Consider the following 13,271-nt stretch of genomic DNA (forward strand, 5'->3'; position numbering starts at 1 on the left):
TCACATCAGCTGCCTGGTCATTTTAACCAGAGTTATCCAGTGATGGAGCCCAGGATTTTCTGCAGGCCAAGCAGATGTCCTACAATATGGTTGACAACCTCCAGGTGGTGTCTGTAGAGCTCTTGAAATTACACCTGATCTCCAAGCAACAGAGATCAGTTCCCCTGGAGAAAATGGCTGCCTTCAAAGGTGGGCTCTATGGCATTATACCCAGCTGAGGTCTTTTCCTTCCCCAAACCCTGCCCACCCCAGGCTCCATCCCCCAAATATCCAGGAATTTCCCAACTCAGAGCTGGCAACCCTATCTACAAGTGAGCCAGGGGAGGGCTATACTGTCAGAGGAGGGTTATATTGGCTCCTCCAGATTGACTTGCATTCTGCTCTCCATGTGCAGTGCAATTAAAGCCACTTGCTCAATACACAAGATAAACATAGATCTAGATTTCAAATGAATACCTATTCACGTCACAGTCTACACAGGCTGTGTCCAGTTTCTACACTCTGTCTTTCAGTCAGTTGTGGGTTCCCCTTAATTCCTTTATAGATAGTGCCTGATTTGAATTAGTACCATGGCATGTGGAGAGAAGGGGTTTCAGAGTTCTCCCTGTGCCATTTTCTTGACCTGAGATGACTCTCCGGAACTACTCTATGCCCCTCTGGGGTGACACACCTGTACCCTGGAATACTCTTGTGTTTCCCCAACAGGTCAAATAATGCCCCTTATGGGCATTTCAGGTTCAAAAATGGTAGAGAAGGAGATTTAACCCCCTTCTCTTCACATGCCATTATCCTGATTGGAACTTGGAACTCAATTCTGTAGAATTGAGGTGAACTTGCAATTCATTTCTATCTTACAATAAGAGTGGGGAACCCAGACAAAACCTGTGTAGATCATGAGAAAGGTATCAAACAACAGAGATTTGGCGGTTGATTTGCCATTTGGTTCATAGCCAGTTGTTTTTCTCTCTCTTTCAGAACAGATCTTGTTGCTTTATTGCTTTAACAGATCACAAAAGTGACTTCTATACAGTTGGGGTTTTTTTAAAATCTCTCAATATGTTGCTAGTTGTATGTGCGTGTACTCTGCTGTCAAGTCACCTCTGACCTATGGCACCTTTATGAATGAAATACCTTCAAAATGTCCTATTATTAACAGGCATGCTCAGATCTTGCAAACTGGAGGACGTGGCTTATTTTGAGTCCAGCCATCTCATTTTGGATCTTCCTCTTTTCCTACTGCCTTCCACTTTTCCTTGCATTATTGACTTTTCTAGAGAATCTTGTCTGCTCATGAAGGGACCAAAATACTATAGCCTCAGTTTTGTTATTTTAGCTTCTAGGGGGAATTCAGGCTTGATTTGATGGTCTTTTTGGCTGTCTATGGTATCCGCAAAACTCTCCTCCAGCACCACAATTCAAATGAATCAATTTTCTTCCCTGTCAGCTTTCTTCATTGTCCAACTTTCACATTCATACATTGTAATGGGGAATAACAAGTTTGGATTATCTTGGTCCCCAAAATCTTATCTTGATCGTTGTCTTTAAAGATCTTTTCTAGTTCCCTCACAGCTGCTCTTCCGAGTCTCAATCTTCTGATTTCTTCGTTGCAGTCTTCCTTTAGGTCGATGATTGAGCCAAGGAATAGAAAATCTTGAACAATTTCAATTTTCTCATTGTCAGCTGTAAAATTGTGTAATTCCTCAGTAGTTATTACTTTTGTCTTCTTGATGTTAAGCTGTAATTCTGCTTAGGCACTTTTTCTTTAACCTTCATTAGTAGTCGTTTCAAGTCTTCACTATTTTCTTCCAGCAGTGTCATCTGCATATCTCAAATGTTAACATCCCTTCTACCAATTTTCACTCTACCTTCTAAATCTAATTCAGCTTTCCTTATGATGCGCTCTGCATGAAGGTTGAACAGGTAGGGAGATAATATGCATCCTTGTCTTGACATCTTTGCCAATTGGAAACTATTCTGTTTCCCCATATTCTGTCGTGACTAGAGAAGGGCACAAACAGAAAAAAAACCCGAACATGATGTTCATTGTTTGTTGCCATCCATGAATAGGGATTCATGAACACTTACGAGCATGACCTGTTCACAAACAAGTTTGTGGTTAGATGTTCGTGGGGGCCAGCAGGCTCTCCTCCAGCCATCATCCAAGTTTGGTCAAGATCTCTATTGCACCACTCCCAGAAACCTGACCTGAGCAGGCACCAGGAAAGGTACCAATAATAAATAATAGTTTGGCCCCAGAGCCTGGCAGCAGCCCTGGAACCTGAAGTGGTAGATCCATATCCCACCACACAGAAAGAAAATTCAAGCTCTAATGCACTCTATCAAAATGCCAGCAGCAGCTGTCTCTCCCTCTCCACTGTCTGCAAAGCCAGAGTTGGAAGCCCCCCTCCCCCCTGGTCTTTGCTCCCTTGTAATAAATTTGGAGCTCCACAGTTGAAAGGAAGATCTGCCTATCAAGCTAAATTGGGCTTAGATTGGGGTTTCCAGGGCAACAGCAGGAGTTCAGACAGAGTTCAGATAATCCCTGCCTAAGTTGCCAAGGGGATTAATTGCAGGTGCCAGACTGTCTGGCTTGACAAACAGCAACGAACGAGGCTTGCAACGACCACCTGTTCCTTTAGAATGGGGCCTCACGAACAGCTTGTTCTCGAACAGCAGATTGGGCTGTCCGTGGCTTTTTAAAATTCGTATTGCTGTTCATGCCCATCTCTAGTCCTGACAGTAGCCTCTTGTCCAGAGTACAGGTTGCACATCAAAACAATCAGATGTTGTGGCACCCCCATTTCTTTTAAGACTCTCCATAGCTTTTCATGAGCCATACAGTCAAAAGCTTTGCTGTTATCTATAAAACACAGGCTGATTTTCTTCTGAAATTTGCTGGTATGTTCCATTAGCCATTGTAAATTTGCAATGTAATCTCTAGTCCCTCTTCCTTTCCTGAATCCAGCTTGAATGTCTGGCATTTCTCGTTTCATATATGGTAAGAGTAGCTGCTGTAGAATTTGAGCATTACTTTGTTTGCATGGGAAATTAATGCTATAGTCTGGTAGTTGCTGCATTCTTTGGCATCACCTTTTTTGGAATTGGAATGTAGACTGAGGGTTTCGTCCCTGGGCCATTGTTTTTCCCCATATTTGTTGACAGATTCCTGTTAAGTCTTTGATGTGCTCAATTTTTGTAGTCTGAAATAGTTCTATTGGTATTCTATCTACTCCACATGCTTTGTCTCTCCCAATTGCTTTTACTTCAATTTCTAAGATTTCTGGTTCTTCATCAAAAGATTCTTCTTTGGAGGTATCTGTTATCCTTCCATCTCTTCTGCATAGTTCTTCAGTGTATTGTTTCCATCTTTCCTTATTTTGTCCTGATCAGATACTGTATTTCTATGTTGATCTTTCAGCATCTTGAGTCGTAACTTGAATTTCCCTGTGATTTCTTGGGAGGAGGGCAGGCTAGAAATCGAATCAACAAATAAAATAAAATAAAAATAAATGTCCTGGAACTTGTGGAACAGAACTTGTTCTTCCTTTTTTGTTGTTGTCTTCTATTTCTTTGCACTGGTTATTATAATAGATTTCTTTGTCTCTTTGTGCAAGTTACTAGAAAGCTGCATTTATAATTCTTACTCTATTTCTATCAACTTTTGCTTTTGCTTCTCATTTGTCTTTAGCATTTTTAAGTTTTCTCAGTCATCCATTTAAGCTTTTCTTTTCTTTTGGCTACAGAAATAGTCTTTTCCACATTCTTCCTTGATAGTATCTCTGGTTTCAGCCCATAGTTCTTCTGGTTCACAATCAATTAAACTTACAGTGCAATCCTAAGCAGAGTTACCCCATTCTAAGTCCATTGGTTTCAATTGACTTAGACTGGAGTAACTCTTCTTAGGATTGCACTGTTAGTATTGCAAATCTGTTCTTTACATGGTCTTTAAATTCTTCAGGAATATTATTTAGATTTATTGTCGAAGGCTTTCACGGCCGGAGAACGATGGTTGTTGGGGGTTTTCCGGGCTGTATTGCCGTGGTCTTGGCATTGTAGTTCCTGACGTTTCGCCAGCAGCTGTGGCTGGCATCTTCAGAGGTGTAGCACCAAAAGACAGAGATCTCTCAGTGTCACAGTGTGGAAAAGATGTAGGTCATTTGTATCTACTCAGGAGGGGTGGGGTTGAGCTGAGTCATTCTGTAAGAGTTTCCCAGGGTGTGGAATGCTAATGGCGGGAGGCTTCACTGTATCCTGAGGAGGTTCTTTTGCATATGGATTGGTGCTTGATGTGCTAATCTTCTCTGCAGGGCTATTGTCGGGTGTGGAGTGTTTTGTTGGCCTGGTGTTTTTCAGAACTGGAGCCCATGCTCTGTTCATTCTTAAGAACAGAGCATGGGCTCCAGTTCTGAAAAACACCAGGCCAACAAAACACTCCACACCCGACAATAGCCCTGCAGAGAAGATTAGCACATCAAGCACCAATCCATATGCAAAAGAACCTCCTCAGGATACAGTGAAGCCTCCCGCCATTAGCATTCCACACCCTGGGAAACTCTTACAGAATGACTCAGCTCAACCCCACCCCTCCTGAGTAGATACAAATGACCTACATCTTTTCCACACTGTGACACTGAGAGATCTCTGTCTTTTGGTGCTACACCTCTGAAGATGCCAGCCACAGCTGCTGGCGAAACGTCAGGAACTACAATGCCAAGACCACGGCAATACAGCCCGGAAAACCCCCAACAACCATTATTTAGATTGTTGTTTGGTGCTATGATTCTTTTAGTTTTTCTCTTCAGCTTTATTCTAATTATTGATATTAGCAACTCATTATCTGTGCCACAATCATCTCCTGGTCTTGTTTTAGCAGAGCAAATAGAGCTTCTCCATCTTCTGCTTCCAATTATGTAATCTATTTGGTTCCTGTATTGGTCACCTAATGATTTTCATGCATACAATCGTCTTTTTGGTTGCCTAAAGCATGTGTTAGTAATGAAGAAGTTGTTGGCTTCACAACATTCTATGAGTTGCTCTCCTGCTTCATTTCATGATCCTAGTCCAAACTTTCCAACAATGCTGGATTCTGCTTTGTCTTCTATTTTTGTGTTCCAGTCACTTATGATTTTTAGCATATCTTCTTTAGGTGTATGATCAATTTTTTCTTGGACACTTGCGTAAAAGTTTTTGATTTCTTCCTCCTCAGTATCTGTAGCTGGGGCATAAACTTCTTATGTTAACAGGCCTTCCATGAAGTCTGATTGATAAAACTTGGTCAGATTTTGCATTGTAGCTCTTGACTACTTGTGCTATGTCTCACCTCACTATTCGAGCAACACCATTTCTTTTGAGTTTGTCATTTCCACAGTAAAACACTTTACGGTTTTCTGACTGAAAATGTCCTGAGTCGGTCCACATTAATTCACTCACTCCCAGGATTGCAATGTTTAAACCTTCCATTTCTTGTTTTACAATTTCTAGCTTACCTGGCGTTATACTTCTCACATTCTATATTCCTATTAGGTGTGTCACACAGCTTTGGATGTTCTTTTTGCATCTATTCACATCTGCAACTGTACGTCCTTTTGGCTTTAATCCAGTGTCATCATTAAGAATAACGCTATTTGAATTTGTCCTCGGCTCTTCCCCAGTAGCCAACTGAGTGCCATCCAACCAGGGAGTCCTGTCTTCCAGCACTATATCTTCTTTCATTTTGGACTGTCTCATCATAGGGTTTTCAAGATAAGAGATTATTAGAAGTGGTTTACCATTGCCTTCTTATGTGTAGCTCTAACAAGGGTTAGCTGACGTGACACTGTCATTGTCTGTGAAAGATCCTCCACCAGTGTCACCTTCCACTACTGCTGCTGCCCAGTAGCTAGCCTTCAAGAAAACCTCAGCTCTTATCACCATTGGAACACTCAATTCTCTTTTGCTGATGTTATCATTGATTCCTGAAAGGGGTGGATGCATCTTATTCTGGTGTCTCAACTTTGACCATTCCACTTTGAGTGACTCTTCCAGGAGTTTAGACTGTAATTACGATGGTGTTGCTCTTAACTTCACTGACACACTCAAACCCCCTCTCCACGTTAAGATGTGTATCGAAGAGGGGGTAGGTAGTTACACGTAACAATTTCCAGTTCCCAGAATTAAAAATACTAAGTTTATAAATGCAATGGTATTATAATGATGTTAAAATACCCATACAGGAAGAAACTTCTGATGGTAACCTTATACATCAAACGGGCAAAACACCATGCCACCATCTAGTTAATCCTATAAAACTGGTTTGATTTAGAACTATAGTCCCTAGCATATATAACAACTTTTACCACAGGAGATTAATGAATAATAGGTGACAAAGTCTTAATCAAGAAAAACAATCCTTCTCTGAATCAAGACAGATTATGTATTATTGTTCTCACGATACCTTTGAAAGAAAAGCATTCTAAAGTTCCCTTTAGGATAAACAGCCTTATTTCTAAACCAGTTCAGCTGGAGTACCTGGATTTAAGCAGTTTACCCATGTGTAATTTCACATCTCTTTTCCCCTTAATTAGTTAATTTCGAGTAACTACAACTTTCTGGTTGGCCCTGTACTCACAATTGCTAACACTATTTAGAGCAAGATTCAAGTCCATTTGCCAACTAGAGACCAACTAGATTTCCAGGGTATGAACTTCTGAAAGTCAATGCTCCCGTTGTCAGATACAAGGAGTGGGAAAAGGTAGGAGACTTTATAACCTGGGCAGAGAGTGGGAGGGATATTGCAAATTAGTGTTTCAGGAAGCTAGCTACAATATATTTGTAATTAGCTTGATAGAGCAGGGATGGGAAGTGCAGAAAATTAGCATCTGTGGTAAGAGAAAAATCCTATGTCCGAATTCAGTCCTGGGGGGTCCATTGTTTTAAAGTTGCAAATAAACTCAATTTCAGCAATCTCACATGGTAATTTCCCTTTGAAGTTTCTCTGTTTGAGAAGTGCAACTTTTAGGTCAGCAATGGAATGTCCTGGAAAATTAAAACATTTTTCCACTGGTTTTTGAACATTGTGATTTTTTATGTCAGATCTATGCCCATTTATTCTTTTGCATAGGGACTGACCTGTTTGTCCAATGTAGAGAATGGAAGGGCATCGTTGAAACTTGAAGGCATATATAACATTGGAAGATGAACATGTGAGTGAACATGAGATGGTATAACTGATGTTGTTGGGTCCAGTGATGGTGTTGATAGAGTAAATATGAGGACAGAGGTTGCATCTTGGTATCTTGCAAGCTCTGGTTCCAGAGTCCATGTCCATGGACAAGTAAGATACTTATAGGCAAACAAATATGTCTATATCTATATCTGTATCTATATCTATGTATATGAATGATTTTTATAGTAGGATTAGTAAGAAATAAAGAGTAACAGTTTTGTTATTTTTTTGTTTTGACTTAGTATACATTCAATACATTACTAATTACTAGCTTGTGCAGTTATGGTCTTTAAAAGTGTTATATGAAAATACAGAAATATCAATATTACCATCAATAGTGTCTCCCTTTTCCACCTACTTCAAGTGTGGAAATAATAAATACTTAAGTGGTGCTGGGGTGCTCAGACATATCTGAAACCAACTCTATCTGACTTGGACCCCCTCTTATAGTCTGCAAGGAATGGGGAAGGAGACTTCTCTCAGCCTGTGCAAAGGGACTGGCACCACACAGAAGCAATCCTATTAGCATCATTGTCTTAATACAGATTCTGGGAAGCCATAGTTCAAATTAAGCCATGACACTGTATAATTTGTTATCCCAATAAACTCTCAGTGAATTGAATGGTCTTTTGTTTTCCATCAGCTTTGTTATTCAAGCTATCAAAATATATGAACCACAACAATATTCCTTGAAGTGGAAGCCTGTTACAACGACGAACATTTTCTTATAAATGAAGCTTCTGGTGAACCTGAGACTCCAGTTTCAGAAAGTTTCAGTTTGTAAATATGGAATGGAACAAATAAACAAAAATAATCTTCTGATGTAGAATTTTAGCTTCAGTTTAAATAATGATTCTGGATAAAAAGTCTGTAATCAGGTACAATATAACAATTCTCTTTATTTGAAAGTCATTTCAGTGGATTGTCCAGGAAAGTGCATACAGTATATCAGTGCTTAAACACGCATATTTTATGACTAGCCTTCATATTCAATATTTTGAGTAGAAAGATTTAATGACTCACTGGAATAAAATTTACCAAGTTGTTTTTCCCCCCTGACAGGTGTTAAAATTTCCAGAATCTATGTTACAGAATTCTAACGTGGTAGAGGCGGCTGTCCCATTCTCCATGTGTTCCATGGTCATGATCTTACGTGGGCACTCACACATAGGAATTGATGAGAACTTACAACTTTTTTTTTTTAGTATTCCTGTTAATATATTGTCGCTTCATGAGCATGTATCTAAATGTGAAATTCCAACCAGGATTCTGAGGCTGAGGCAGTGAATCATACAATAGCCTTCCAGTCTGGCATATGAATTTCCCTTGAGAAAGTTCTGTCCTGACCGTGATGAAGCAATCATAATCCTGTTGCTGCCAACCTCAAACTGTAAAATTGCTTTGCATACCACAACATTTGCATTTCTATTAACACCCAAAATCTGAACCTGTAATTTGCCTTCAATTTGCTAGTTCTGGAGCCTGTTTATACTATCCATTTGATCCAAAATTACAAAATATACAAAATTAGTGTGGCATGGTCAATCTGCTTTGTCAGTTCTGCAACTTCTGCTGTTTCTTGGTGCACAACCAGGAAAAAAAAGCATCAAGTTCACTATACAGATCCTTTCTTTAACTCTGTAAAGCAGGAGAAAGGAAGGGTGTTATTTTGTGCTTTGACTCTAGATGGGCCATTTAAAACCTTCACATCTAAAAAGCTATTGAAAAAGCTACCACGTTATTTTCTGTAATGGAAGAAATAAGACAGTAAGAGCCATCTTATATTTCATTAACATTTGCTGGAAGCTTATGTGAACTTTTAGGTTCAACAGAACTCATCATCCAAAACTCATAGTATGCTAGGACAAGTTGAACTAATAGATGTTGCTTAAATTATTTCTACTGCTTTTCACTGAAAAATCACATTGTGGAATGCGTCAGTAAAGATCTGATGACATGAAGATGATTATTAGTTTATATTATTTAGTAATAATCAAAGCCCGCAGCTGCAGCTGACGACTTCATTTTTCTGGATTGCTCAGTTGGCTATTTTATCATGATGTGCTTGTTATGTAATAATATTGACAGATCAAACATAAGGATGATTTTGAAGACCTAGCTAACCGCACACGTGAAAGATGGCTAATCAGGCTGTCTCTATGCGATCTACAAGCTGCCTTCTCCAAACAGGCAAAGAAGGACTTGCAGTGCCATCCTAAACCGAGTTATACCCTTTAAAATCAACTGAATGGGTTTAGAACGGTATAACACTGTTAAGAACTGAGCTGTAAATTTTGTACCAGGGCTTTAGCCTTAGCCGCGAGAACTTGTGGGCGGGGGATGTGCGTGTGTCGTATTAAAAACTAACAGGTGTACTGTGGTTTACACAACAATCAGTGTTGGTTTTCGGGTACCGCAGAACTCACTCTACCTCGAGGAGGTCAATCCCAAGAAAACATTTCCGGTCTCAGGCTGCAATTAGAAGTGAAGCAATTTGCTTCTGCGCAGTGAATGGTTTACCGGAGCGCTCCCCCCTTACACGCGCGTCACCTTCGGCACTTTAACACGATTCCGGACGCCGCGCTAACCACGAGAGCTTCGTGGGCCGCATTACGCACGCGCAGACTCCCTCTCCTCTCGGCCCGGGTAGGAGCGCAGCGGGTCTACCGTCATCGAAAAGGGCCTATCCGCGTCCTGCTGTTTCTCGCGGCGTCTCATGGCGCTCGGGAGCTTCCAGCGAAGCGAAACGGGCCATTGGTCTCGCTTGTTGATGCGAGGGGAAGGGTTGGACGGTGCGCGGCTGCGTGGGCCGTCTCTGCTGTGGCCGCTGCCATGGGGTTGCAGGGGATCAAGGCTGTTTTCTTTGACTTGGACAATACCTTGATCGACACGGCCGCTGCCGGCCGGAAAGCCATCGAGGAGGTACGTCTCGCGCTCGCCTCTCCCTCAAGAAGCAAGTCAGGGAGGGAGGGAGGGAGCCTTGGGAGGGGGGGGGGTTCCTGTTCTGAACCTGGCTCTTTACGTCTTCGGACGTGCGCCCTCCGCCAGTCCCATTAGTCTCCGCTGGTGGAGCCCGTGCCAAGGAGACCTCTCTCTGGGGGGCTCGTTCCAGAAGCTTTTGCACAAAGTCCCGTGAGGTGGCGGTGAGTCCTTAAAGGCTAACATAAGTTGTCCGTGACACCAGAGCCTGTGTCAGCGGCAGGATCTGAGTCTAGTGGCACCTTAGAAACCAACAAGACTTTCACAGTGAAAGCTTTCCAGAGTCAGAACTCCCTTCTTCAGATACATGAAATGAAACTCCAGTCTGCAGATTTCTATATTCACTCACACACACGAGAAAGAACCAGGGTAGGGGATATTGTCGGATTGTTTCTCCCAAGGAAAGTTAAGAGGATATATTAGATAATCCTATGTCTCTGCTATGTGTGATACTTGAATTGTCCTTGATAGTAAAAGCTGAGAAGACAAGTGATTGTTCTAAGTAAGTTCATTCACAATCAGAGAAAATGATTTACACCTTTATGTGAGAATGCATTGTACATTCCTGCACACTTTGCTTTCTTTACAATTGCTGTGTGTGTGTGAGAGAGAGAGAGAAGTAGTGAATTCTCACCAAGAACAAAATAATACAAAACTTTGCATAGGTCTTCATGATAGCCGTATAACTTCAAAAAAAATGGCCATAATTTGCAGCATCAAAATAGATGACATGCTAAGACAAAATTCTTATTTGAGGATGATGTGTACATGTTCTTTCAGTGTTTAGTTGAAAAGATTTTGATCAGTGGGTTCAAACATTTATCTTTGCATAGAGAAAACTCTGATGTACTGACTTTCCTCTCTTGTCCATATGTTACCTAATGTTGTCACTACAGCAGAAGTCCTTTTGAAAATATAGTATAGAACCTTTAGCTCCAATAGTGCAACTAGAAACTAGTTTAGAGAAGTGTAGGTCTAAAATTGGCTGGTGTCTTCCTCTAGGTGAAAGTGTAACATTCACTAGCAATCCATCTGGGCTGCTTTGCTTACTTGGTTGAGCAATATAAGGAGGTGGTGGAAGTTCATGGGTATATATTTTAGACATTTCTGTAACTTTAGAGGTACATGATGAAATTCTGAATGTTGCAGAAGTGATTGAGATACAGTGCTCTCAGCTCATGTTCCATGTTTGCTGCAAATTCCTACTTAGAGTGAAGAAAGTATCCAAATCTAATGATTGTGTCAGCGGGGGGTGGGGGGAGTCCTGGGTGGCAGTGACATGCTCGAATGGCCTGGCTGGATGTAAACATGATGGACAGGAAATGATGCAGTGCTGCTAGTAGGAGTTTGTGGCCTGTGAGCACAGCCTAGCAACTCAAAAGAGAGAGAGAGGTGACAAGATAGCAGAGGCTGTTGGAGGCCCTTGTGTGGAGAAAAAGGCAGAGGAAGGCAGCTCTGAGGGCAGGGGGGAAAGGAGACTGTCTGAGAAAGGATTGGAGGATACTGCAGTCCTCGACTTACCTGGGGCAGCATTGGCTCACAGGAGGAGAGTGTGGTGGAGGTGCACGGAGAAGCAAAAGTTAGACCTGCAGCAAGAAGAATTTAAAAAACAAAAAAACAATGAGGAAGAACTGAGGAAGAGACCTTGAGGGAACCCAACCACGTCCAGTGTGGGACCCAGGGACCTAGTATGAGGCTGTGCAAAGACACCTGACAGACTGAAAGAATCCTAAAAGGCAGGTTGGTGCAGGTTGCACTCTTAAATCCATGCAGCTCATTTCAGTGCAGCGTTTTTCTTTCCTAGTACAAAGAAACCACTAAAACTAATACAGTTCTGTTTTGCTAACAGGTGATAAAGGCCTTACAGTCAGATCATCACTGTGATGAGAGAGAAGCTCACATGATCTGTGATAAAGTCCAAGCTAAACTCCTCAAAGAGTGTCATGATCCTTCTAAGATGTGTATAACTGACCTAAGAATTCAACACTGGGAAGAAGCTATACAAGAAACAAAGGGAGGGAGAGCCAATCGGAATCTGGCTTCGGAATGTTATTTTCTTTGGAAAACAACTCGTCTGCAACATTTGACTTTAGCAGAGGAGACCAGAGGGATGCTCAATGACCTTAGAAAAGATGTCCATTTGCTTCTACTAACCAATGGCGACACGCAGACGCAGAGAGAAAAAATTGAAGCTTGTGCCTGCCAGCCCTACTTTGATGCTATTGTTGTAGGCGGAGAACAGAAAGAAGAGAAACCAGCATCATCCATATTTCTTCACTGTTGTGAACTTCTGGGGGTACAGCCTGAGGACTGTGTGATGGTTGGTGACTCTCTAGATACAGACATTCAAGGAGGCCTGAATGCAGGTTTGAAAGCAACAGTCTGGATAAATAGAACAGTAACTGCCCCCAAAGACACTTTTCCAGTTCCCCACTATATAATTTCTTCTGTTCTTGATCTCCCTGGGCTTTTACAGAACAAAGAGGGTGTTAACTCAGAAATTAACCAAGTGTCTAGCAGTTGCAATGCATATGATAGCTCTAGCAAGGATTATAGGTCTTTAGGTTACTAGTGGTGGGGATGAAGAATGTTTTCATTTGTGGGGTTTAAATTTGTTTTTCTTAAATTGCTCAATAATGTGAACATAAAATATATACTGGCTACTAACTATGTTTGAATTCTCTCTGATTTCTACATTCTACCCATCATTTACATGTGGTCAAAGTTTGACCCTGAGGTTTTTCACTCACCATAATAAGCTTATTGGTATGAACATATACATTTATTTATTTAAAAAATTATTAGCTGACTTTTCACCCACAAGGAGCCCAAGGTGGCTTATAATCAAATATATATATAAAAACAACTGTTAAAAACACAAATTTAAAAAACATAGTTAAAATACATTTAAAAGTGGTTAAGCAAAAGCCGTTCTAAGTAAAACAGTCTTTGGCTGCCTCCTGAAGATAGAAAGTGAGGGGGCCAAGTGCACCTCCTTGGGGAGATCGTTCTATAATTGTGGGGCTGCATGCATAATTGTTGGGCTGCTACTGAAAAGGTCCTCTCCCATGTAGCCACCAAGCAAGCT

The 13,271-nt window shown here is 41.2% G+C and overlaps 1 protein-coding gene across 1 annotated transcript; it reads left to right on the forward strand.

Annotated features, from left to right (window-relative positions):
• Window positions 1–9,745: 9,745 nt before the first annotated feature.
• On the forward strand, window positions 9,746–12,850 carry NANP (N-acetylneuraminic acid phosphatase). Its single transcript, XM_054986464.1, has 2 exons — window positions 9,746–10,126; window positions 12,033–12,850. Exons 1-2 carry the CDS (start codon window positions 10,037–10,039, stop codon window positions 12,753–12,755), a joined length of 813 nt encoding a protein of 270 aa, XP_054842439.1. The 5' UTR covers window positions 9,746–10,036; the 3' UTR covers window positions 12,756–12,850.
• Window positions 12,851–13,271: the final 421 nt, after the last annotated feature.

The sequence above is a fragment of the Eublepharis macularius genome, chromosome 1, assembly GCF_028583425.1.
Source record: "Eublepharis macularius isolate TG4126 chromosome 1, MPM_Emac_v1.0, whole genome shotgun sequence".
Lineage (NCBI taxonomy): Eukaryota > Metazoa > Chordata > Lepidosauria > Squamata > Eublepharidae > Eublepharis > Eublepharis macularius.